This window comes from Erithacus rubecula (genome assembly GCF_903797595.1).
Source record: "Erithacus rubecula genome assembly, chromosome: 6".
In the NCBI taxonomy this organism is placed as follows: Eukaryota; Metazoa; Chordata; class Aves; order Passeriformes; family Muscicapidae; genus Erithacus; species Erithacus rubecula.
Genome location: NC_136688.1, coordinates 5,666,116 through 5,693,606, shown reverse-complemented (window position 1 = coordinate 5,693,606; position 27,491 = coordinate 5,666,116). Strand labels below are relative to the sequence as shown.

Here is a 27,491-nt window from a genome sequence, read left to right as displayed (position 1 = left end):
ACGTGCAACTCTCAGCTGTCTGTTTTTCATCTGCAGTGTAACAGCAACGCAGTGGAGACAAGAGCAACCACATCCAGCTGGAGAGCACTGGCAAGGGATGAGTCTCTCATGTGTGCCAGGGACACATCCTCAGGATGTGCTCGCAGTAACTGGGCAGAAAAAGTAAGATTGCTTGTTACATATTCCCAGATCCTTTAACAAACTGAACTTAAGTTCTGTATTGATTGTTCTTTTCACCACATCATAAAAAAGCACTTGCCATTTCCCTATTTGCTTGTAGTTTGGGCAATGAAGGCTCAAGATATTGTAAGATAAGGGAAGGATTATGCTACAACTAGATAAAAACTCCTCTCTCTTCCACAGTTGGGAACACAGCTGGCTGTAGTGATCATTGCCCTGTGATTAAGAGACCACATCAATATTAAAGAAAGAATAGTTGATATTTCATACTCAGGTGTTATCTACTTCCTAGGGAAATGGTGATGTTCCTTGTATAAAAGTCTCTTGCATTGTCCTAGTGGAAAGAAGGGTAAGAATTTTGTTCCTTTGTGTCATTTATAAATCTAGCCACTTTTCCCCATCTGTTTACTATGGTATGGTATTTTAAACATCTGTTTGTGTACACATGGGTTTAAAGACATCATTAGAAAAGGCAATAGCAGGTAATTTTATCCTTGAGAAGTTATACTATTCCTGATGTACTTCAATAGCATAATAGAAAAAAAAAATCTCTGCATCTGTTTGGCTAGAGGCAAAGAAATGTAAATATTGTTACAGCTGACAACAAACAAACACAGCTTTCCTGCAGCAGTACAATATGCAACAAATCATTACAACTTAATGGCAACTTAACACAATTAACTTTTCCTGTGAATCATCCAACCACAAAATATGCCCACCACCTCTATTTCAATCAGCCCCATGAGTGTTGACAGAAATTTGTTGCAATCAAATTCTCCAAGAAGAAAAACATTATAAATTATGTTGCTCCCACTTATACATTCTGAAATGATTGATGAGAAATTTATGCATTAGTTGGAGAAAAGACTTGTGTGTCCTCTCAGTCTGGATTCTTGCAATGTATGTCACTCCTCTTCATTTAGATGAAGCAGCCTGATTTCCACTGAGGAAGAGTATGAAATTTCTTCTGTTCTACCAGGTTAATAGAATTCAGAGATCTGCTTCACCACCATTCTTTGTGAATAATCTTAACAGGAACATGCATTTCCCTTTTTTCCCCTCTGTCCTTCTTGAGGTTGGAATTGTTGCTAATTAAAATCTGTTAGTGGGTGTCTCCACTCTGAAAATTCTACATTTTATACTGGGGGTGGGGGGGACAAAGAATAACAAAAATACTAATATTTGCAAACTTACAATCTACTTAGTTTCAGAGGATAACCAGAGAAGTTATTTCACCCTGTCAAGCAAATACTTATTACATGACTTTAGTAAAAGCTTAATTTTGTCTTGAGTGTTTCTAAAAATGTTTTATATCTAGTGTTCTTTGCACTTTGTTAAGTGCCATTAATCCTCAAGAGCCTCCAGCTGTTGCCAGCATGAACATGGGGTCCCAGTGCTAAAGCATCCAGAACTGCTTTGGGGAAAGGCAAAGGAAACAGAAAAAAAATTCAGGAAAAATAGTTAGAAACTGTCTTGGTTTTACATGCATATGGGTAGCTTTGCATAAAGAATAACCACTAGCAACTTTCCCTCTCACTTCCTTACTGTTTAGAAATGTCCTTGTCCTCAAAAAGGTTGTCTGGTTTCTATCTTGCTTAGTTTATGTTGGGAGAATCTCAGTCTCTTCCTCCCAAACTTTACTCCAAGCACCATATAAACAAACCCTGTTATAGCTATTGAAGACTAATGAGTTTCACTGATGTTTGGAAGTGAAATGGTGAGAAAAGATAAGATGAGGACAAGCAAGAAAATAGGCAGTGGGAGCTGGTGGGAGGAATAACCTTTAAAGATTATTTGAGAAAATGAAGAGGAACTAAAATTCAGCATGAATACTCGAACTTTAGCAAGAACAAGTTTCCATACTAAGCATGTCCAGGACTAAGGCATCAATTGCCTTCAGATTTTGGCTTCAGGCTTCCATCCAGCAAAATACTTAAGCCTGAGTAGGATTATTGAGCTCAATCTATGTCAATGGGATTGGCCCATACACTTAACTTTAAGCATGTACTTAAGTGCTTTGCTTGTCTCAGACTATGATTGCTTTCCAAGTGGCAATCATCTATCAAGCACAATTCAGGTGTGCAAGGGATACCCATTGCTAGTCATGCAGCAGGTTTTGTGAATCATGAAGCAACTCTCTGCAGGACATCAGACTCCATGTTTTTCCATGTAGACAAAAGTTCTGAGTTCAACAACAGCCATTCAGACTTACATATCCAAGAGCTGCCAGTCTGCAACTTACTTAATTCCTTAAAACTTCCTTCTGGTTGTTTTTACACTATTATGGTATGCATCCATCAGCATGGATTGGAGAACACCTTTTTCCTTAACTGTAAGCCATGATCCTCTGAAGCTTCATATGTCAAAAGTTCCTTTCTAGAGAACAAAAATCTTATTGATTGCTTTTCCTGTGTTTGTCTCCACTTCCTCTTTCATTCTAGATGATTTCAGTAGAGACAAAAAATAGCCCAAGCTACCTTGTAAATATAAGTAGATACTGATTCTCACCAAAAGTGATGTGCTTTATCTGTGTCCTTCAATAACACATCAAATGTGGATCTAGTGATAGAGGAAGAAGTATTCCAGCAGAGAACCCCAGTATTCCAGCAGAGGCACACCTTTAAATGCCTTCCCTTGGAAGAAGGAAAGAAAGCATCCTAGTCAGTCTCCTTAAAAAAGTTTGCTGTGACCTGTGAACAGCCCACCTGGAGCCACCTCAGATATCAAGTCTGCAGAAAAGAAATTTTGAAATCTGATCCAGAAATGTCTGTCAGTGAAAAAAAGCAGAAACCTCCTGACCACAAGGACAATGGCAAAAGATAAAATTGGCAGACAGCAGAAAAACACTGAAGGTCAAACTCAGTATGAGGATCTAGCATTATTACCTTATCATAAATTGATTACAAGGGACTCATCTGATTTATAATTTTAAGGGTCAGGTACTTTAAGACATTGAATTTTCTACACTAGACCTAATCCTTAGATGGTGTAAAGATATCTGTTCATATCAACAGAGATCCTAGGGGGATATCTCTGTGGTGAAAGATGGCTAAGAATTCAATAGCAGCTACCCAAAGCCTTAACACTCTTTATCAGGGTCAACATTCAGCTGAAGCATACAGGAGGACTTCTATCAGCTATTGTATATCAAGCTCCTCACAACCAAATAGGCATCCTTTGACAAAGCCATGATTTTCACTCTTTTTTTCTTATGGTGAGAGGGGTTATAACAACTTACATATACACACCGAGATTATGTCTTGTATCTGTGAAGTTTTGAGATTATTTGTACATGTGTCTCTTCAAATTAAGTTGATTTTAAAAAACCTTACTGATGTATGTACATGTATACTCCCCTGTTGAGCATTTGTTTGTGAATACAGCATTTAAAAAAAAACCAAAAAACATAGCTTCTCTGAAATGTATGCACAATTTCTAAAAGATGCCATGGCCCTGTGATAAATAATAGCTAAATGATGAATTATCAGAATGGGAGTAATAAATAGATCAAAGACCTCCCTATGTTAATATCCATATGAGTAATAAACCATGGTATTTCCTATCCTGTAATGCATGTCATGGTTCTGATCCATAGGGTCTCACACTTTTTGCCTGCACACAGGCACGCACAGGCTCACAGAGCAGATGTGAAAGTCACAAGTCTCTAATGTAATTCATGCTCCAGTTCAGCAATTGTGAGGGGTTTGCTAAAGACAGAGGGGCCAAGAAATTCCTGGGAGATTAAGAATGGTTGTTAACAGCTCTGAGAAAGTCTTCCTCTGGGTTATTATCCCATAGACAGAGAGTGGGGTTTGGCGGTCTTAACCAAACAAACTCTGAGAAACTACACATATTCCCTCTGAGATTACAGCAAATGAAAAACAAAAAACCATCTTCTCTTAAAAATGGCTTGAAGTGTTCGTGATACTGTCAGTGAAGTACTTGGACTTCTTCCTGCTTCGTGCATCAGGTCACAGTTTCCATACTCCCAAAGGAAACTGAGCATTGGCTGAACAAGAGAAAGTCCATTTACTGTTATCTTTTCAAAGCTGGCCTTGTTGAACAGGGGTGAGGCACAGGCACATGTAATGACTGACAGCCACCAAAGAACAGTGCAGTAGCAGCTTAAAATGGGCACCTCTGTTTAAATTATTTACACCTGCTTACACACATCAAAGTAACTGAAAGCAAAGCTGCATGAGAAATATATTTTCTTGTAGCATTTTCCAACCCCTTGAGCTAGCTGGCAAATGAAAGATGGGATACAGTTCTAGGGCACTGAAAGTCAGAAATACAGTAAAAAACTACCTGGCTAATGGCTTGAGATGATGTTAAGATTCCAGAAGTGTCAGGCTCTTTTTTCCTGAAACCACCTCCTTATATTGCCTAGAGCAACTCTGCCATCCTAACACGGATTAAACTCTCAATGCAACACTTGCTTAATACACCTATTTCTTCAACTGCCTCTCATGCATTTTAAGCTGTATCCAAGAAAATCAAGTTAACAGGGTATATGGAGAGAAGAAAGATAGTTCTGTGACTAAGAAGCAAGGCTACAACTCAACTGCTGGTACTCCCACAGATTTCCCAGCTCAGTCTTCTGTGCTCCTTCTGTCTCTGAAAAAATAACATCAGTAGAAATAGTTCTCATATCTAACCTCTAAGTTTTGTTGTGTTTCTTAGAGCGCTGAGACAGTGTTTAGCACAATCAAGCATTGAAGTTCTTTACTGATGCATTACTGGGGCTCTCTTTTTGCTGGTACAAAGCATCTGAGCAGCCCTTGGGAGAACATTGGATAGCACCACTCATCTCTCTGATGCATTGTCATACGGTCCAGATGGCTGCAGTATGTAGGCAACTGGGAACCAAAGCAGCAGGAGAAGTACATCCTGCTGCAATTTCCCTTCTGGTGCTGATCTTGATGCATTCAGCATTTAGATTAGTTTGTGGTTATGAAGTCTACAGGCCTGGGTAGATGCATGCTAAGACCTTGCAAAAAAAAAAATGCTGTAGGAACTGCAGTAGCTTGCCAACTATCAATGACCAGATTTGCCCCCAAAAACTCTGTAAAAGATTACTGCAGCTCAGCCAAGGGAAAATTCCCATCTGTGCAGAGTAGAATTTCAAGCTCCACAAGGATGGCAATCTCTTGCAAGTGGTTCTGTTATTGAAGAAAAACTCAGAAATCTGTGTACTTTAGCAGATTAACTATTACTATGAGGTACAAACCCAGAGACAAATAGGAAACTAGACTTCTTCCATTTGGCAAATGCAATTTTATTTCTGGATTAGTTTTAAGAGTTCAACATTTTGAATATTCTAACATATATACCCTGCCACACACATTAATTGGCATACTGGAAGAATATTGCAAATAAGGAAAGTTAATATATGTAAGCATCAGCATGTAATTGTTATTTTTATGTACTGGAGAAGAGGAGGGCTTCCAAACCCTGAAAAGGCAAGACTTCAGTGGGAACTTGGTATGCCAGTGAACTGACTCTCAATAGAACAGGCAAGAAAAATCTAAACACATCATGAAAAACAGAACACAAACTGGCAGGTACAAGAAAGGAAGAATAGAATGACATTTCTAAGGAGATATCCCTATAATATAATTATTAAATTTACAACTGTAATAATACTTAAAGCCAAGCTGGTATCGATTCTATGGTCTTGAGGAATTTACTCAAATCTAAGGCACAGAGTCACCAAGAGCAGAAAGTTACACTTGGTGGCTTCCTGCACAGTTCAGTCACATATATAGGCTCACTGAGAATAAAGTACAAAACAGCAGACTGTGAATCACACCCAAATTTTCCACCCATGACTATATGAGGGAGGAATTTTTGCCACCAATACAAATACTCAGGAGTATGAATGTGACTATACATAATGATTTTATCTGAGCTACTTGCTAGTTATTTATTCTGCTGGTACAGAAGATTCTCTAAACTGTATTAGCAACATAATCAAAATTATTCCTTATAATGCTTGCATTCCTAGTATTCCCAGTTCTTCCACTAGTAAGATTTTTATGCTGAAAAGAACTCCTCACAACTGAAACACAAAAATGGACATTAAGAGGGCTACAACATGAGAACAGAAGTTACCTGTGTACTTTCCCATTTTCCCATGAAAATCATTATCTAGGAAGTAAAAATATAATTCTTTTCACACCCAAACTGGCCTGTGAATGTGTATTCAAAAGTGTTGCATGTGGGAACAGACATCTGTGTTCTATCTTCATTTGTAATTTTAGAGTCTATTTCCAGGAAAGCTGAGAGATGATTTGCAGAATTTGGCCCCTCAAGGTAACAAAAAGAGATTGAGCACTCACAGACTGAACTATGCTGGTCAGCAATTCTTTTCAGTTTTGCAAAAAGTTTTGCTGTATGTCTACAGAATGATAATAAATTATTCGAATTATCTGAAGAATCTGATGTCTCTAGTTCAATTTATAGTGAGTCAATAAAGATGCATTTCATGTGGGTAATGATTTCCTCTGAGCAGTGGGTTTCTGCTGAAGAGGAATTCCATTTCAATAGCTTTAGTCTTCCTTAAAAAAATGTCCTGTGAGAAAAAAGAAAAAGATAGTGAGAAATATGCTGTTAGCTCTCATGCAACTTTTAATCTTTTCACTAAGCACAGTTTTAAAACGGGATCTTAAGTAGTTTTGATTTGTATTATAAGTGATAATTGAGAAGACCCACATGCAACAAGAAATCTTACCTTGGTACTTTCTAGAGATCTATAACTGTACTTAGAGTGATTACAGCCACAGAGAAACCATACAGAGTAAACTGAATTTCTCAGACAAGGATAATTTCAGAACAAACCCACAGTATAGGTACATGACAAATTAACAAACTTTGGTGAAAACCAAACACTCATGAATACTTGTTTACAGGCACACTGTGAATGATCCAAATGGAAACTTGTTCTTTGGACAAGCCTTCACAAGAAAATAATTTGTTGTTGCTTATATACTTATGAACTCACAAAGCCACAGCAGTGGTCCACAGATAAGGAAAAAACCTCAGGTTAATCCTACTTGTTTAGACAGGGCCTATTTATTTAATAGTCTGGCAGGTGATAAACCAATTCTGCAGAGGATCTCTGAGGGACTTTATGAAGTAGAAACTAAATACTCATATTTTAATAGCACAGGCATGGCAAAAGCCCAAAGAACACTCCAGCTCCAGCATGCCAGGAACAAAAGCAAGGATGGCAAGCAATGCACAGGCAGGCACATGCTAAAAAAATAACACAGCCTCACAATGGCCAGTCATGTTAAGCCAGGTGTGCTATTCACCATGAGGGACACTGCAGTGGCTACAGCTGCAGGAGATACCCTTGTCTGTACACAGGTGCACTGCCTTCAAAAACCTTTCTGTGTGTGTTGGGACTGACTGCTGATGAGGGAATGGTAGGGCTAAATATGCAAGATATGAAAACACAAAATAACAGTGACAGTTATTTCCTTGCCCGTTAGTTTGTGCACAGGTATTAAACAAAATTTCACATTGATCTACAGCTGGTGTTAGCCAGTAAAACTGATTTACAGCAACTGATACTCCAGTGCTCTGCACAGAAAAAGATCCCAGGTTAACAGTGACTACAAAACCTTGCTCTGCCATTTTACATAGTAGTAAGGAGGATATCTTCAAATCTTCTCCTTCAATCAAACTAGGAAACATGGGTTTTGCTCTTGAGACTGTTTGTCCACAGTAAAGCAAGTTGTACAGACTTGATACCTCTAATGCACTTATAGCTGTAGATTCTTCTGTTTCACACCTATGCTTATTATCTTTAAAACAAGGATTCTGTGAACATTTCCAAGACACCCAAATCACTTAAACTCTTTTAAAAATTTTACGTAAGTTTGCTTAGACAAGAACAGTAACTGCAATGTAATTAAAAAAACCAAACAAACCAAACAAACCAAACAACAGAATTAAATGTCTGGTTGTGATGCAGAATACTTATGGGGATTTCTTTCCCTAAATTATGATTTATGGGAGTATTGTAAATGATGCAGACTGAAATTAAGTGCAACTTCTAAAAAAAATGCAACCCCAAATCCTCAAACTTTAAACCCAAAGTATGAGTGTGTAGTCATGTACAACCAATTCTGAGAATCACAATTTTGCAGGTCTGGGAACCACTGCTGTAATCCACCACAGCTACTTATAACTATCAAATTAGCAACCATGGTTGCAGGAGGTTGTATAATCAAGAAGAAGAAGAAAATACTTGAAAAATGTATGACAAAAGAAGGAAACTGGCTATTGTTACTCAGCTTTTAATCCCCAGAGAAAAAAGCTTATGCACTTACAGTTCATCATCATATTCTTTTGGAGGTGATGCTGCAATGACTAAGTCAATCCAATCCTGAAAAAGAAAAGCACAGGCAAATATCTGCTGCTAAATATTTCTTTTAGAGGTGGCCAGTGGACTACAATGGAATGTCAGACACAGAATGAGGGAGGTAATATATTCCTGGAAAACCAAAGGAAGCAGCAGGAAGGTCTCTATTTAAAACTTCTATAGGAAGACTATTTAGAGATTGAGCTGTTTGATTTGTATCTTGAAATGAAATAAAAATCTACTGTTGCAACAAGGTTTTTAAAAAAAAAAGTCAAGAATTACCCTGTATCAGTCATCTGAGCAATGAGTACAGTTCTTGATGTGGGAACACTCACATAGCTGAAGGACAATTTTGCTTGTATATCAAAAAATCAAAGATAAGCTATTTTGAGAGAATTCCAATCAGCTTGCAAGTAATTTTCAACATCAAAAAATGATTCTACAAATAAAGGTACTATAAACACTCAGCATGTAATGAATTTGCCAATCTTGACATGAGGCTAAATGCCATGAAAATTTCCAGTAAATTACATACATGGTTTTCAGAGGTGCTACATACCAGCACCTTCTGCAGATTTTGGCTTACTTTAGGAGTAGCTGACATAGCCACTACTTTTGATGCTTGTAACCTTGTGTTGACATGACAATGTCATGATAGAAAAGCAGCTCTCATATGAGCTCTGCAGGCAGAATGAAGTAATATTCCAGGTTACTTACCCCACCCATGTTCCAAGCTTTTGCTAGAGTTGCCTGTGCTTCTGCCAGCTTGCTGTCAATTAATATCTTGCCATTTACAGCCAGTATTTCATCCCCTTTCACTATACCTCCTGGGGAAAAGACAAATGTGTGATACATATATGTAAGCAAATCAAAATTCTAGGAATCTTTTCTGTGCCATATTTGTGCAGTACTGACTATAATGAAAAATGGATGTGAAGATCTGCACTAAAAAATGTAGGAAGTTTGCTATAGGCAAACACAAAAGGAATTTTTAAGCATGGCAAAACCAAACTAATCTCTTATTGATCATGACCAGTAAGAAACTAGATCAATATGATTTTCTACAGTTTGCCTGTTTGGGGAATCCAGCTATACAGCTTACAAACTTTGAATGAGTGTAGGATGTTACTACTACGCCCCTTTCCTGAAAGTGTTCAAGGCCAGGCTGGATGGGCTTTTTGAGCAGCCTGGTCTAGGGTAAGGTGTCCCAGCCCATGGCAGGGCTTTGGAATTAGATGAGATCTCTTCCAAACCTAAAATTTCTACGATTCTATAAAAATGGCAAAATTAATTAAATTCCTGGAGGAATAAAATGGCGTTTGTCAAGGGTTTGTATGACTGGCATTGCTTTGCAAATGTGTGTGTAGTGTTTGCTCCTTAGAACTGATTTTGCCAATCTGGACTGAAGCACTGCTTAACAACCAGTTAACTGGAACTGGATTTGAAGAAGGTGGTAAGGGGACAGCCTTAGTTATGAGGAAACCTAAAATGAGTGAAGGGCCAAAAAGAGCACTGAGGAGATCAAATGACTGAGATGTTTCCACAGCAAGACTGACTTGAACTTAGGTGCAGGCTGGGACAAGGACAGCAAAGAGAGTATAAGAGAATACACTGCCCTCTCTGTTGACCTGATTGTCACAAGAGTTCTCAAGAAAAAAGTGGCAGATACTCCCACCAGGTGCAAAGCCCACATGTGTTGGTGAGCCTGTTCTTGTGCCTTCAAGAGCTCACATTCAGGGGCTCTGGCCTTCAGCTGGGTTTTGGCAGTACAGCCAGCTGCTTAACCAGACAAATCACAATTTAAGGCAGCATAAAGAATAAAACTAAGCAGTGTAGTGTAGCCATATTCAGGTAATTGCTTTGCATGAGAAAGTACTACAAATGTCATTGCTTGGAAACTGTGAAATAATGAAGAATGTATTCCTTGATTAAAGAATACACCAGAGAATCAGGTGTTGATTTTTATAGATTTTACGTAAGTATTTAATTTAAGCAGGACATGTGAGCTGCCCTTAAACTTGAGACAGAATTTGGTTCCTTGGGCTATCTAAGTGAGCCTTTCAATACCAGGCTACCATTCAAATTGCTCATTGCTGCTCACCATGTTTGTCTGCAGCACCATCCTCGTAGATGGCAGACACAACTATCTTTCCAATTGGAGAATCAATTCCTCCCTCCACTGCAAGGTCCAGTGATCCTTCCTATGAAAAAAAACCCAAACCAGTTCTAGGTCAGAACAGTCTGTTAATTTTTGCCATTAACAGGAGATTAGTCTTTCCTTCTTCTCAGTAAATGATGTTTATATCAAATACTTACATGAACCTTTTAAATATCAATCAACCAACACAGTATTTACCTTTTTTATTCGTAATAGCCGTACGTCTTTTCCTATAATCTGGTCCGGGGAAAACTGTGAAAACATAAATGATTAATCATTTCCACTTTGGAAACACAAAACAATTTGACTGATCTATGTAGATTTTTGGGGAAAAGAGACCTTTCCCTCTTCTAATATACTATAAGAGGAAGATCAGAACACCACATCACCTTTTCCTGTAAGAGCACCCCTGTTCAACATGGCTAGAAAACACAAATACACAAGACCCAGAAAAGCAACGAGTAAGAATCTTACCTACTCCCAGCCCTCAAAATCAAGGATTTGGCTTTTTTCCAGAGTATTTCATATCAAATAGTGAGGCATGCTTAAATTCTTTCCTTACCATTGAATATGGATCAAAATCTTCAACATACTTCTGGAAGCCCTGAGAATAAAATTATATTTAATTGCAAAACTAGCAACTCACTCAGACGTTTAACACACAAATTCCATCTTATTTATTACTGAGAGAACATGTAATTCTGTAAGCTATGAAAGAAGACAGTAACTGGAGAAAAGCCCAGAGAGACAGCAAAGAGTCCATCCTGACAGTCAGAAGACATTTCAAAACCTCATGACACACCAATAATTTGAGTTGGTCATATCATGGAGCATTTCTGAGGGAGAGTCACCAGTCAACTCTACAGTTCCTCTCTACTCCTGACAGAGCAGAAACACCATAGGCAGGTATATTGTGCCACACTCTTTGGAGCAACATTTCTTGGGATTATCAACATGTTGGATGGTAACAGGTAGAAATGACAGGCAGCAATTCACCTGTCAGCAACACTACTCTCCCCTTCTCTCCTTCTTGATGTGGAGTTTGAGGGAGCTGGCTCCATACCACAAGCAAGTGCAGGAACAACAATTTGTTGGACAAATTTCAGGATAACAATATGATTTTTGTTTTCATATGGTTCTGTGGAGGACTTAAAAGGTTTGTCAGGGAATGTCTGAAATGCAGAAGATGATATTGTAGTTAGGCACAGCAAGATTTAAACTTTGAGAGGACTCACAAAATGTAGTGCTTAACCCTTTGTCAGACCAAGACTGCAGGGGAAAGCAGGAGTTACCTTTTCTGCAAGGATGGGAGCTCCTGCACCAGCAATAAGGAATCAATGGTGTTTGAGTGGCAGTTTCTTGAGGAGGATTAGTAGCTACTGGGTGAGATTAGTAGCTGCTGGGGATTTATGAAAGCTCTTCACTTACCCTTCATGCTAAAGTAAGGATTTCAGAATTTGACAAAATCTTTTCTGAGGCACCTAGCTCCCACTCTTGGCCTTAAGCTGCAATAACCTGGTGACAGGGGAACACAGAACCACACAACCCTTTGCAGACACAGCAGGCAAGTCAATACCTTACACAGACCAGTGGTTCAGTGCATGATCAAGCTTGATACATTCATTACTGCCCTCTTTTCCACTGGATCCATTTGACAATTTGATAGTCTTTGGCAAAATAGCCTTTGGACTATCAGACTCAGCTAAGCCTTTTTCTATTTGTAAACCAAACACACAGCTTGAGATTCTAGTGGTATATTTAAGGGCTGGCTGTTAAATGGCAAAGCTGCAGCAGAAAATACTAATACCTCCTCTGCTGTACTCTTTATCACCTCTTTCAGTTGCCTTATTTTGATTATGAACCCTCTGGGTTCTGATCTGACCCATAACAGCACTGCCTAACACTGAGTTAGTTACACTGCATTACATTTGTTACACTGCATTACATCTGTTAACCAGACAAATGGTAATTTCATCACAGACATCAGCAAGGACACAATTTCATCCTGGGAGAAAACTTCAACCAATCATCCATTAATTTCCAAAGTGTATTAATATTTTGAACCATTTAACTAAAACTCTAAGAGAAACATTTTACAATGAAAGCTACCTCAACAATTAATAGTTTGAATAACTGAATTACTACTGCCTTTTGGAATCATGGCTGAAGTAGGTATCTCTGTGTTTGGAGCAAGTAATTTAGAAAATAGAACTCCAATCTCAGCCAAGTCACTAAGTCATTATGTAATCTAAAGGAAGTAAGTGAACTGTTTGTCCCAGGTTGTCCTCATGAAAAACAGATGTTACCCTTGAAGGAAGTTTTCCTGGGAAAATGATCTTTTAACAGGAAAAAAACCCAAAAACTCCACAAAAACAAACACACAAAATTAAAAAAAAAAAAATCACCAAAAAACAATCTTCAAGCAAAAGTAATAGAAACATAGAATATTCTGATTTGGAAGGAACCAAGGATGACCAAGTCCAACCCCAGGCCCTGCAGAGTGATCCCATGCATCTGAAGGCACTGTCCAAACCCTTCTGGAGCTCTGTCAGGCTGGTGCCTCTGGGAGCCTCTTCCAGTGCCCAACCACCCTGTGGGTGAAGAACCATTTCCTAATATTCAATCTCAACTGTGGTCCCCTTGGGTTTATATCACTATATATCAGGGATATGATCTGGATCTGTACAATAATGTACAGATATTGCTAAGACAGAAAGAAGACATGCACTGAACTGTAATAAAGCTTCCCTGGAATGAACTCCACAAATCCAGAGATCAAAGTGCACTCCATATCCAAGCAGGGACTAATGAGCCAAGGAGCACCAAGTGGAAAGCACAGTCCTAAGCCTGCCCTCCCACCACTCAGGACATTTCAGGTGAAAAGAGTTAAGACCATTCAAATCCATTCCTGATTTACAAAAACATTCAGAGAGCTGAGTTGAAAGTAAGTTGAAAATTGAACACGAAAATATTTTATTGCACTGAAACAACTCTCTGTCTGGACTTCCAGGTGAAAGCTGAAGCTACTATTAAAAGAAAAAAACAACCTCCAAAACACAAGCACTTAGACTAATGATACTGCTTCCCTGGTTTCTAACAATAGTCAAGAGCAATTGAAAGCTGAAATAACAACAACAAACACAAACAAACAAACACACAAAACCCAAGCAACAACAAAAACAACAACAAATAACTGGAAGAGAAACACACGACCAGAAATACCAAACCTTTCAAAAAACACCTCTTTTGAGAACACAACTGTTATATATTCAGAACATACTGGCATTTACTGGCAAATAAATAATCTCAAAGCTGGTTCTTTTTCAGTTTTCCTTTCTAGATATAGATTGAAACTGATTAAAAGAAGAAAAAATTATTAATCTCACACTGTGAGCTCACTACTGTGTGCCAACTTTTCATATAATGTCACTGCATCTAACTTAGCTTGCACTAACAAGGGGTTTTGTACACAAACTGGCACATTTACAGAAGAGAAGTTCAGCATAAAATTCACTTCCTCAAGAAACCCTCTATTGAATCACCAGAAAACCAAAAATGAAGAGATGAAAACTTCATCATTATGACAGAGGAAAACAAGAAAAGAAAAAATGCAGTGGGAAAATCCTACACAATACAGGAAGGCTGAATGAACAAGGCTTTCCACCACCAGTTCCTCTGATTTCCTACCAGTAACTATGTCATGATGCTAACTCTATTTGTTAAACTGATAAAGTATTTTATTATAAGGAAATCTTAGGAATATCAGTATCAGATCAGTTATTGGTGTTCAGTTATCTTAAAGGTTGCACTTAACCATATAAGTAGTTACAGATGGTTCAACCTGAAGGATTTATTCTCATTCTTCTTCTGCCCAGACTAGCAGGAGCCACAGGCACACACTTTAAGCTTACAAAGACTAGCAGTTCTCATGCACTAGGGGTGTCTTGCATCTTCTGTTTTAGAAACTGAGCAACAGAATTGGAAAGGAAAGTTTTAAATCTATGATCAGTCAAACAAGACCACACAAAACATGGAAAATGTTTTTTTACTTGTTTTTTGTTAGATCTAAATGATGAATTGTAAACCACCATCCTTTTAAACATCTCTTGTGGCTGCAAAAGAAAGAAAATCGCCAAACCAGGTATTAACTTTTTGCTGTAAATAAGTATCACCTACTCACAAATTATCTTATTGCTTATTTTGCTCTCCTAGGGACTGAATCACACTTGCACTTGTTAGTGCTTCTTCCCTGTATCATTTCAAAATGAGAGAACACACACAGCAAAACAGTAGTGAATGCAAAGTGGAAAGAATTCTAGAGAAACTACATAAATAATGCACATTTCCATACCACAAGATTTCTTAAAATTATTTTCCATTATTTTTACAGCTGCTTTTACAACTCATCTCTGAAAAACAGTGCTTGGGTATCTCATCCATGGTATATGTGAAAAAAAAAATTAAAAACCCCAACCCTAAACATGGACAAAATGGTAAACAATAATTTCCAAAATATTGAGAAGTCATGATAAATATATGTTTATGCATTTAAGATTGGCTTTCCTACCAAGGACTTCCTGTACTGAAGTGGTGATTTCTATTAATAAGTGGATTTTATTTTATTGCATTTGGCTTCAAGGTCTTAAATTCCATTTTCATTCTGTTTTTCTGTCACTTTCACTAGTCTAACAAAATGGTACAGAATAACAAAATACAGAATATCTTATTAGTATGCAAAAATGTTCAAAAATGAAATGGGCTAAAACCCATATTATTACACAAATTACTAATGAAACTTCCCAGCCTTCACTCTAAACCTTGCAGCAAATCAGGTAACTTAATTGAGTCTTCTGAAACAAGAAATACTTTCTACAGACTGAACTCTGGCATTTACCTTTTCTAACTCAATTTGCTTTAAAACAAATTACTATGTGTGTTTCACTAATGTTTCTCTCAGTGTCCTACAGTCCTTGGGAAAATATATTCTAGAGTTAATGAAATGTGGTTTGTGTTTAATTAATATGAACAGTGGGTTTTTCTCTTGGAGGACTTTGGGGCGAGTTTGGAAAGGTTTTTTCACAAATGTCTTTGAAACCTCTCTAAAAATAAAACCAAAACCCAAATAATTTTCAACACATATTGTTTTGGTATGGCTAAAAAATACTAACTGAAATTTCTAATCCTCTCTGATCTTGCTACACAGTATCTAAGCATCTTGATTTGACTTCAGTCCTGTAATATCAGGCTTCAAATCTTGCAAATTAGAGGAAAGCTCAAACTTTTTTTTTTTTTTTCCCTTCAGAAATTCTTCATCCAGCCACAAAGGAATAAGGGAGGAAATCTCTTCTGTAGCAGCAAGTGCAACAGAGTCTTGTAGCTCACACAACAGGATGTTTGTGATGGGAGAGCAGAGACTAATATTCCTGGTGGGTTTGCATCAATGGAAATCTCACCACTAAATCATAACAGTCCTCTCCTGTTCCCTGAGCCAAGTTTAATTGACTTTGCCATAATTGTATTTGAGTTCACTCTAGTACAGCTCACACTGATTTTGACTCAGAGCAGCCCTCAGCATTCAAGGCTACACTTAAGGTTTAAATATCTCCCATCATTTCCCTATTTATAAGTGAAAAAGATTTCATTTTCATCAACTGTTAAAAGACCTGGTAATTCTGACCTGAATTTACTTAATAAGATTACTTAAGTCACAACAGAGATTATCTGGACCAACTACCTTCCAGGTAACAGGAGAATTTTACCCATTCTTGCATGCCTATTTTATTCTTGTGTGCATGCTTTTTCATCTTCTTTACTAGTAAATTGCTTGAATATAGCTAATTGGATTAGCTGCTTGAATCAAATAAATCCATCAGCCTCAGTTTCTTAAGCTTTGTGTCCAGGACAGTTAAATTCAGGTAAAAACAAGGCAGAAAAAGTGGTTGCATTATGTCAAATTAAGACATGAAAGCTGAAGTTCCATAAGGTGTGTGAAATATAGGAAGATACATGTGAAATATAGCAAATGATATGTTGTCTTTGGTGACACTCTCCTCCACTGAGAGAAGTGGAACTGATCCTGTATCTAACTAATGAACTTAAGCACACAGGCACAAAATCACACATAGCAACCAACTAAACCTCCTCCCCTCCTGCATGAAATCTAATTATAATTCCTGTACACTTCTGGGGACAGCCAGGTACTGTCTTGTTTGTTTTGTCATACACTGGCCTTTTCTTTTTTTCAGTATCCATGCAAGTTTTATTTCACATACCACTTGTGACTTCATTGCAGGGAGGTTGATTAAATACCTGTTACTGCAGTAAGTCATCAGTGGAAGTAAGAGGTATAAGGTCTGCCAAACCAATTTATAGACTGATCTTTCTCTCAAAGTCCTACCAGAATATTGCTCTCATGGAAATTTTGATCTTCCAACTAATATAAGGCAGTTTGGGAAGGAAGATGATTGAAAGATTTTTAGCAGACTTGTGATTTGGAAAATGTGCATGTATGCATAACAAATCATAAGACATTTCCCATGGGGGCGGATCTTGTTGCCAGTTTCTTACACTAATTGTATGTAGTCAATAAAAAAATAAAAAAAAGTGCCTTTTAAAATTTGTACCAAGACTTTTTGATCACACATAATAGTATTATCCATTTGCATACTAGTTCACATATACACACTTTTTCAAGAGCTAGATGATATTAACTTTGTTCATTCCTCCCCTAAGGGATTTCATATTGCTCAGAGATGTTAAATTACTGAACACAGTCAAAATGAGAGCTCCAACTGAAGCAAACATCTCCACTGGAGGGATCTGAATTTATTTTTAGCTCATGTGCCTGCCTTCTTTTATGCAACTTATTAAAACTGCTTCCAATTACCATTCAATTCATTTATAATATAGAAGCTTCAAAATGACTCTAGCTGTGGGGACAGTGGTTACTAAGTATCACTTAAATTTGTTCAAAGTGAACTGGGGAAAATAAAGGAACAAGAGTATCTAAATTATTAAAGAGAAAAATGATAAAGAAATCCATCATGTTTTAATGAAACATAGTTAGGAATATCGTACACATAATTTATTGCCACAAATAGCTTTTCATTAAATAAATGCAAGACAGATTTGATTGTTTTTCTGTCACTTACTGTTTTACAAATGCATATATGCATGTGTCCACACATGTGCATGCAACTAACACAGAACTCCCATATTAACAGCTTATGCCATGATAACCCTCAAGAATAAATTAGTTTAAAACTAATTAGTCCATCAGCTATTTTAGGTGAATTTCAAGGACTGTCAGCTGGGAGTTATCATCTGTCTGAGCAGTATTTCTCATTTTTTTGTTCAGTAAACCTTGGTTCACCTTCCCTCATAAACTATAATTCCCAAGAACGCTACATGGTTGGTCCTAAAAGGTTTAGCCTCTGTCTTTTCACTTGCATTTCAAACAAAAATGGAAAATAAATAAGAAAAAGAATATGACCAGTATATTGGAGTCTGATGTAACAAAAAAAAAAAAAAAAATTCCCTGGAAATTAAAAGATACATTTAAATTAGATATATATATATATGATAAATTATATAAGGCATATATCTTCAAGTATGTTCATGACTGTTTACAAGGGAAAAAAGCATTTAAGTTAATTTTCATTATTTCATTTCTGCTGAATTCAGAATTTATAAAAATAAAACCTGGCATCTGAATAAATGAGAAATAAGATGTACAAATTCTAGGGCTTTACACTGCCCTGGAATTATGCATCCCTGTACAAAAATTGTCACTAAAAGTGGCTTTTCCATCAAGGAAAAAGATGGAAAAATACTGTTTCGTACTTACCATCAGTGAATGCTTGAAAATATACAGGAATTTTAATTAACAGGAAATGGGACAAAGATTGATTCTTTGAGAACATCTCAAAGAGCAATGTCAAAACCAAATCCCCACAGTACTGGAGCACTAAGAAAAAAGATATGAAAAGGCTTACCAGGGCCTCTGATTTGATTGTTGGCCTGACCACAAAGTTTGGGTCAGGATGCAGCATAACTGGTTTAGAGACTATTGGCACCCCTGGGTGACGCTGGGTAGGTGGACTTGGAGCAAGTTGCTATGGAGTTAAATTAAGAAAATTATAGTTCACTATCTAATTTATGCAAATCCATCATTTCACCAAGACTCCTCAATTCAAATGGTTTCTCATAAAGAATTTAGTGATACCAATATAAGAAAGAGCTGATAGAATTATTTTAACTAGGGCTTACAAAGGCAACAAACCAAAACAATTTCTCTTCTATCCAGGTAGTAGCTTTTCACTTAAATTCTGGCTTCACCAGCAAGATTATGGAAAAATCTCAGCCCTGCTTTTGGCATTTTTCCTATAAAGGCAATGAGCTGAATGAGAAGTTGGAAGAAAAAAACAACCAAACCCAAAACTGCTAAAGTTGAGCATAAGAACACAGTGAACCCAAAATAAGATTTTAACTAATCTATGGATGGATAGATCTTTCAAGATGAATTTCAGCAGGGCTGCAGCAGACAGCGTTCCATAAAGAATTTCAAGTTAAATTATCTTGATCTAACAGTGATGGTTTGTTAGCTTAATTCCCAGCCCTTGACTCCACAAACAGAGATACCCAGAGGCATCTGAGACCTGGTCAATGAGAATGTCCTAGTCCAATCCTACACTTCCCACTCAGCCCAAACTCCCACTGACATCAAGCACAGTTTTATTCAAGAAAATGGTTCAAAACTGAGCCCTGTGAGTTCAGTTTCTGACTTAACCCCAGAAACTCTTGGGACACTTTTCTCAATGTTTCTCATAGGAAATGTGATGCACTCCAGAGATCCTTCTTATGGTACAAGCTGTAACCTCTGAAGTTATTTATCTGCAGCCAGCAAATAGGTTAAGCCAATTTTTGGATTTGGTTTTGTGTGTGTGTGTGTGGCTTTTTTCCATCCCCCCTTGGGTTTTTTTCCCTCCATCCTTTCCTTACTCAAATAATTTTCAAAAAAAGTTTGAATCAGATATTCAAAAGTCCCTGTGGATATCACTCAAATGATGTTGTTTCACACTGCAAAATACATTGTATCATTAACATTCTGAACTTAGAAGAATCAGAATCAACAGATTCACAGATACCAATTTGTTAAGCTGGATGGCTTCTCCTGGAGCTGCACAATTTAGCAACAGATTTTTCTAGAGTGTAGAATGGACATCTGATCATTCTGACTCAAAATCAGGGGAAAGAGATATCACACAAATGGTGGTTCTGAGATGAAACTTGCTTCTTATCACCCATTATATTTAAAAGATGGTTTGAACCTAGCAATTTTTGCCTTGATGGAAGAACAAAGCACATGACATACAGACATTCACAACATGCAACATGCAAATATAGACTGCTAAACTGTTGAAATGTAAAATCCTTGGACCATTAACAGTCGTGCTTTCAGCACAGCAGTGCATCTACACAGATCACTCCATGTGCTGAATTTTAAATAAATTAGCCCTGCAGAGGGAAACCCTTGACAATTCCTTGCCATTAGCACTACATGGGAAGTTCAGGAAACTACAGCCATGACAAACAGCACGTGACATACCAGCGGGTTGCTTGACACAGGGGATGCTTTGCCAACGTGGGAGGTGTCTCTTACAACCTAAACAGCAACACACTTAGTACTGGGTTCATAGAAAGTGTAAAGCTAATAATAATTTTTTTTTCAGAAACAGACAATTTATACCAGGTATTTTAATAGCTAATTCTTAAGAATATCTCTGACAGGATTTTTATTCCTTTTGTCAGGTTTGTTCGAGCTGAATTGAAAATTAAAGGATCTGGGTTAAAACCAAAAATGGAGCAATGTAGAGAAAATATATCAGCTTGAGTAATATTAGAAACATGAACTTATGGGACAACTACAGTTGTTTTATTTGTTGGTTTTATCAGGCATAAACACGAGATCTTTGATCCAAAGTCACAAAATGCATTGCTTTTGCTTATCTGTGGGTTTTAAAACTGACTTTGTAAAAGGTAGCAAGAATAAATTATCAAGCTTTGGATATTTCTTCCATTTCTGAAATGACATCAGAAATACTGAATTATCTATTTATAAACGAATCAGCTTTGGCTCAATTAATTTTACTGAGAGCCTAGTTATTTCCCCATGTACACTAATTATATTCATTAATTTTAAAGGGTAGGTTATTTGTTGTTACCTAACATATTTTTCTTAATTCTTAATTTATTTTTTCTTACATAGCTAGCAGTGACAAATTACCAGAAACAGATATTAGAACATATTGATTTGGGGTCAGATCAGTATGGCAGTTCCTATGTTACTCCTTCTATCTGAATATTCTCTGTTCTCTTTAGAGGAGTGTATTTCTCCTCTCAACACAAGTATTTTTTACACTTATGTCATTTCACATAATTTTTGTTTTCCAAATAACTTGGGAAACCTACTATCCATAAGAACATATGGTATTTCCATTTCAGTAGATCTAGCATATTCTTGGCACTTCAAATGTACAAGCCACATAGATCAAGCACTATCAGAGGTCCACATAAGTTTACAACTTACAAACTTAATTTACCAATAAGTTTATAAGTTTAATGGGTCACACTGGGGCAATTATTCAGAGACAATCTACCAGTTTCCACCAAAAATGGAACATTTGCATATCCTTCCCAACCCAAGGAGAATCATGCAAATACAAACACTATTTAGTAAACATGCAAAACCCCCAAAACTCAATAGTGCAGTGAGCCAACCCATGCAGAAAACTGTGTAGGAAAGAAGTGGTCATATGGGATCCTCTTCTGCTGCTTGAAACAAGTAAATCTTTTATCTTTTGCCAAAAGAACAAGTACATGATTCTCACTACAGTGCTTAGCAAAGGGAATTATAGTGAACTAGCTGCCATTTCTTGCCTGAAGTGAGATTTGTCTCAAGATTTCTTTTATTTGATCCTCTTTTGGACTCAGATTGCAATAAGGAGAAACTTGATGTTTTCTCAAAGTGCAGAAAGTCAAACCAGGTTACCAGGTCTTGCTTTTTCGTTTTACCCAGTTTGACATTTTAAAAGCTTGACTTTCTGTCTTTGTGCCAATTTTCTTTATCTGCTGTTCTCACCTACCAAAGCAATTTGACGACATATTTAAAGCACTTCCACAGGTCATTTTCACTACAGGGATACTTTTCTCAAATTTAACAATGGATTAAATCTACTGCCTGTGATTGCTTGTCTATAACGTCTTTAATCACTCAAGTCCAAATCACCTATTTTTTAAACTGATACATTCTGCCTAGGACATCTGCAGATAACAGGCCTACAAGGTATGCAAGTAGAAGAGCAAACCTCTCCTAATTTAGGTTTAAAAAATAGTGGACTGCAATCACTATTGGAAAGTGAAGAAACCTCTTTTCTGGGTAGACCCAGTGGCAAAGAGGGTGATGGATCAGGGCAGGGAGGCACGCAGGGGAACAGTAAAGGTGCATGCATAAGCAGATGCCGAGGTCACCTGGGAAGCTGGAGTTACCAGCAGGGCTGGACCCCGTGGAGCGTTTGGGGCAGGAGGTGGATGAGCTGCTGGTGCTGGGGTGACAGTGGGTGGCACTGGTGGCGGTGGTGGCGGCGGTGGCGCGCGCGGTTTGGGTTTGTCAACTTCATCCAGGTTGATGTCATCGAGGTCTGTGGTGTGCAGCTGCAGGCCCCCCGCGAAGCGCCGCAGAGAGGAGGCACAGGGGGAGGCAGGGGGGCGCCCAGCCGCCAGCTACAGGTGTGTGACAGAGCAGAGACCAGTGTGACAGAGCAGAAACCAGTGTGACAGAGCAGAGACCAGTGTGACAGAGCAGAGACCAGTGTGACAGAGCAGAGACCTGCCTCAGCACTCCTGCTCTGAGCCCAGAACACTGCCCAGCCTAACTGCTCCTCCACTAGGAGATCCTCGCTTCTCCCACACAGAACATTTCCTCTGACACCCCTTCCAAAAGCACTCCTTGGGGTTCCAGTTTAAAAAAAAAAACGGGAGTGGTGTGGCAGCAGCTGTTGGGGTAAGGGGGTCGACAAAAGAAACCCCACAAAACTCTAAAGGCGTCACAAAATCCCAGGACAAACCAAGATCACACAACAGGGCTCTCTGGCTCTTACGAGGAGAAAGCAAGAATTACTCCTTGCAAAGGTGATTATTTGAAGGAAAATAATCAGACAGGCCCTGGGATTCTGTGTCATTAAAAAGGGAAAGGGGTTAAAGTTATGTAAACATAACCACACATTAGTACAAGAAAGGAAATTAAGCTTAAGCAGCTATCAAAACAAAAAGTTTAGTGTGCTATGAAATTCAGAACCTCAAGGGGCTTGAGATGCAGTAATTTATATTAATCCACAAGGGGATGGAGATTTTATAATTTATCTTAATCCACACCAGATCTATTGGGGTACTAAACAACTTCAGAGTTTGAACACAATGAGCAGTTCATGCAAAAAAATAGGGTGTGTGTGAGGAAGGAGTCCTCATATGCTCTTAGCGTTGCTAACATTTTTTAAATCAGTGATCAAACTGGAGTATTTGAGAAGATTCAGTCATTTTGCTATTTTGTAGACTCAGCTGAGGAAACCTTACATAGGTAAGCTGTCTGACAGACACATTCATTTTACTCTAATATGGCAACACTTCTCTCAAGTGGGTAACTGTTCTCACATTCTTCTTATCTAACATGCTCACTGCTTTGTGTTAAAAAATAGCTATTTCATTAGCAGAGCTTGAGATTTTGAATGCTCTTGTTCCCAAGAAACAGTTCAAACCCGTAGCATCTGAATATTTTTCAGCTGCATTTAGCTCTAAGGAGCACTCAGGTTTTGCATTATACATGTTTTAACTGCTTGGGTAGGTTCATAGAAAAATTGTAGTAGAGCAATTACATATAACATAATGGAATAATTGATGGAGCAAACATAACACAGAGTGCTTGTCTTAAATCCAGGTAGAGCTCTGAAAAGACAACAGTTTGTAAACTGTAATGTTGTTTCTTACTTTACAAAATAAGGGGGACAAAGTTCTAGCAGAACACAAGCTGCCAAGTGAAAATGAGATAAAAACTCTGCATAACCATTCCACTAAAGATCTGTACTAAAAAACAGCATGGATCTGAGCCTAGGGCCATGGGGAACAAAAGATCAGCTGCTTTTTCCAGAGCTGCTCCACGCTGACCTGAAGGAAAATCATGCAAGAGTGTTCCCCAAGGTCCCTTTTGTGGTTGAGTTTCTCGGGGATCCCACGGGAGCTCAGTAGATTGCAGTGTTCCTCTTGGAAGTGGCTTTCCTTGGAAGGCAGCCAGAGCAACAGGATGGTGGGAAAGCCTCACTTCACATCTAGAACCATCAGGCTCTAAGGAACAATCACTATCTGCAGCTCCCCTGCTTAAAGGGGACTACTTAAAACACAATCCCAAACCCTACTCCTTGTGAATTACATATTTTTTTGTAATATTCTTACCCTGTTCCTTTATTTCATGCAATGCAAGGAAGCTTCCAAGAGCTCATCATCAATGACCTTATATTCACATGATACTAATAAATATAGCTGGATCTAGCTTTTGTTACTGGTAGCATGTCCCACCTAGCCCAAGTATTTAATAAGGCAATAAAATTTAGTGGTGATAATATAGTTAAAAAGGACAAAATATAATCAATTCTTTAAAATAATGTTTAAATCTTCATAAAATATGGGAAAACCAAATTCTATAGATTGTAAGTCATTACTTATTGACTTTTTTTTCCCTCTCATAGAAAGAGGACTGAGGGGGAAAGACAAAGACAAATTTTTTCACTGGTAAAACCTGTTTCTTTTAGGAGACAACTTTCAGTTATTTAGAGAACATGCAATACATGGAAAAGCTAGAATTTTACCTCAGGAGACTCATTCTCCACAGAGGAAATCTGTTCTAATCGTGTCTGACAAAGTCTTTCCACCCAGTGCTGCACCTTTTCTGATTCTTCCAGGTCTTCTCGTTCTGTCTCAGATACCTTGACCATAATATTGGTGCATTAGAAAAGGTTATAGCTTATAATACAAATATGTTTAAAGAGTATGAAATGTCACCTAAAATAGTTTTTAAAATAGTAATAATAATAATATTTTTAAGAAGGATTTCCTATTTTGCTGTTTTTCATTAAATTCATCACTACACATGAACACAACTGCAGAGCTATCCTCATTTGGGCAAAAGAGGATAGAAATAAGCAAATGTAGCAACAGAATTTTGCAGTAAAACAGCTTTTAAAATTTCATTATCTTTGACAGAATTAAACAAATGTCCTGCTAAAATAATTCCACTAAAAATCCATCTAATTTTCTTTCAGTATAGCTTTGCACTTGATAGATCACAACATACCTCTTGCACAAGACGATTTATTTTCAGTTGCTTTTCTCTCTCCAGCATTCCTTCTTTCTCTTTGGCAAGTTTTTGCTCAAACTCCATTTCCTTTTTATTCTTCTTTTGCTCACAAAAACTATCACTTTTTGACTTCTTTCGTTCTTTCCCTTTCTGGGAAGGTTTTTTAACAAAAAATTTTTACATCAGCTAAAAACACCACAAACTTCAATCTTGGTACATGAGTGTCTGCCTTGAAAAATTAATTACAGTCTACACAAGCAAGGGGGTGTTTTTTAGAAGAAAATCAGAAGTCCATTTACCCAGCAATGTGAGGAAATTCAAACTTTTTGGAGGGCTTGTGCCCCCTAACATAAACTGGATGAGATCAGAGAACTCAACTTTTTTGTTCCTCTGCAAAGTTACAACTTTAGGAGACACAGGCCCACTATAAAACTGAATATTCAAACAGTTTTGGTTGGGTCTTGATTTGCCATTTCTCTGTTTTGGCATTTATATATATATGACTGATTGCTTTCAGGTGACAGATGCTCATGTATAGGTAGATGTGAATAGTCCATGCATACAACAGCTTCATGCAAATGCCCTAAAAGCAGCTTTGCATCCCCTAATAGATCTGAAATAAGGAGTTATAAAGGAAAGGCTTAGATCAGTGTAGAAACTGAGTTGCTTCCAAGAAGGAACACTTCATCACAAAGACCATGTAGCTCCTAAAAGCACTGGACAAAATCTACTCAGATGAATTAACTAATACACCACAATGAGACTCCAAACTTTTCAATGTAGGATACAAACAAAGGGAAAAGCTACATAGCCTTTTGAATCCTCTGTTCCAGTCATTTTCAAAATACTTGCTGCTGTTTATTTCTACTTTAGTGATGTCCCATTTCTGCTACCCTTTCACATTTGTACTCAGTTCATCTTGGAAATGCCATGTCCTTCCTTTATTTATGAAAAGTAAAACAGAGAAGCAGGTGGCCACTTATTGGCAATTACTGCCACTGCCAGAAAGGCTGTGCTTCAGGTTTGATTTTGTTCTTCTCATCATCAACAGCTATTGACTTTTTATGCTTTGAATTCCCCAAACCACCATGAACTGCTTCACATTAAATAGCATTATTTGTCTTCCTTTCACCTTTTGCACGTTAATATTGATAACAAAGCCTTGGAAAACAGACATTTTCCCTGGCAGCTACAGAAGCCAATTCACCCAATAAAGCAGTTAACTGGAACTTTGTACTACTGAGTTCAGTGGGATGTGGTCTATTGCTTCATGGTTAGATGGTGGTGGTGTTGTAGGAAGGGGAGAAGGGGGAAAGGAACCCCAAAACCATTGGAGATAAAGCTTCACTGAAAAATCTAGCTTTTCATACTAATGTTTTAATATAAACCTAATTCTGTGGTGTATTTTATTCAGGAACAATTAGTTTTTACCTTAACAACAATTGAAAATATCATCCTCTAAAAATTAGAAGATACATTTAGCACTGTCTGCTACATGTAACATCAGGCAGGTCAGCTTGCTAGGCATCAACATTCCAAGAATTACTGAATTCAAAGGCACACTAAGCAGTACACAAACCAAAGTCTTCTAGAACATGAACATATATCTGACTGTCTTAGCTGCATTCACAGCATTCAGATACAACAGGATGATTCATCCTTTCCTAGAATTTTCCCCATGGATTCAGTTTACTTCCTATTATAGGCATTTTTAGTACAGAGTGAAATTTTGTTTTTAAAACAAAGAAAAAAATCATTACCAATGGGGAGTGGGATGAAAATTCATCACTGCCAAAAGCAAATGATTAAAAATAAATCTTTTCAAGCTTCTAGTATGCACTGTGTGGTAAAGTTCAACAGGAATTGTGTAAGATTATTAGTATATGAAGAGGTATTTGGGCATTCTCTAAACCATAGTTGTCAGCAGCAACACAAAATACCACCCTCTTTGTGTGAGGAGTTTCCACAACATGCATTTAAAATTTTCAGATAACAATTCTAACTGCCCTGACTTTCACACAGGTTACAGATACATGATGATTTACAGTCTCTAGCAATACAAAAAGGTATTAGAATGCACCATCTTCTTATCTCTTTTGAGGGGAACAGGTATATCCTGGGCACACAGAAAGTCCAAGTAATAGTCCTGAACAGTGACACAAATACTTAATCTGTCAGAAACAATCCTAATCCTTTCTGAAACCTTGAGTATTCTTGCTAGATACATGCACAAAATCTTCACAGCACTTTCACCATAGCTAATTACCAAAAAAAACCACCACCAGAGCACAAAACACAACAGCAAGCTCCCTATAATATGGCTAATACACATTGCAAGAAATAAAGAGAAGGAAGCAACAGCAAGCATAAAATATGAT

General features: G+C 37.6%; 1 protein-coding gene and 1 long non-coding RNA gene across 4 annotated transcripts in view; one reads left to right on the top strand and one right to left on the bottom strand.

Moving 5' to 3' along the window:
- Window positions 1-43: 43 nt before the first annotated feature.
- On the top strand, window positions 44-20,776 carry LOC306803062. The gene is made up of 2 exons (XR_013774547.1): window positions 44-174; window positions 20,531-20,776. It is a non-coding gene; the product is annotated as an uncharacterized lncRNA (long non-coding RNA).
- Window positions 5,593-27,491, bottom strand: part of USH1C (USH1 protein network component harmonin) — a gene marked incomplete at its 3' end in the record, with an annotated part of 45,853 nt that continues 23,954 nt past the window's right edge. Inside the window, exons 16-21 of one of the 3 annotated variants that reach the window (XM_079307933.1) lie at window positions 11,272-11,313; window positions 10,908-10,961; window positions 10,653-10,752; window positions 9,269-9,378; window positions 8,520-8,575; window positions 5,593-6,754 (exon numbers count right to left, since the gene is read on the bottom strand). In XM_079307933.1, the coding sequence (XP_079164059.1) occupies window positions 6,742-6,754; window positions 8,520-8,575; window positions 9,269-9,378; window positions 10,653-10,752; window positions 10,908-10,961; window positions 11,272-11,313 (375 nt within the window). Of the gene's footprint in view, window positions 6,755-8,515; window positions 8,576-9,268; window positions 9,379-10,652; window positions 10,753-10,907; window positions 10,962-11,271; window positions 11,314-24,628; window positions 24,743-25,110; window positions 25,264-27,491 lie in introns of those variants that run through there. The other 2 variants (XM_079307934.1, XM_079307935.1) reach the window with 2 other exon arrangements.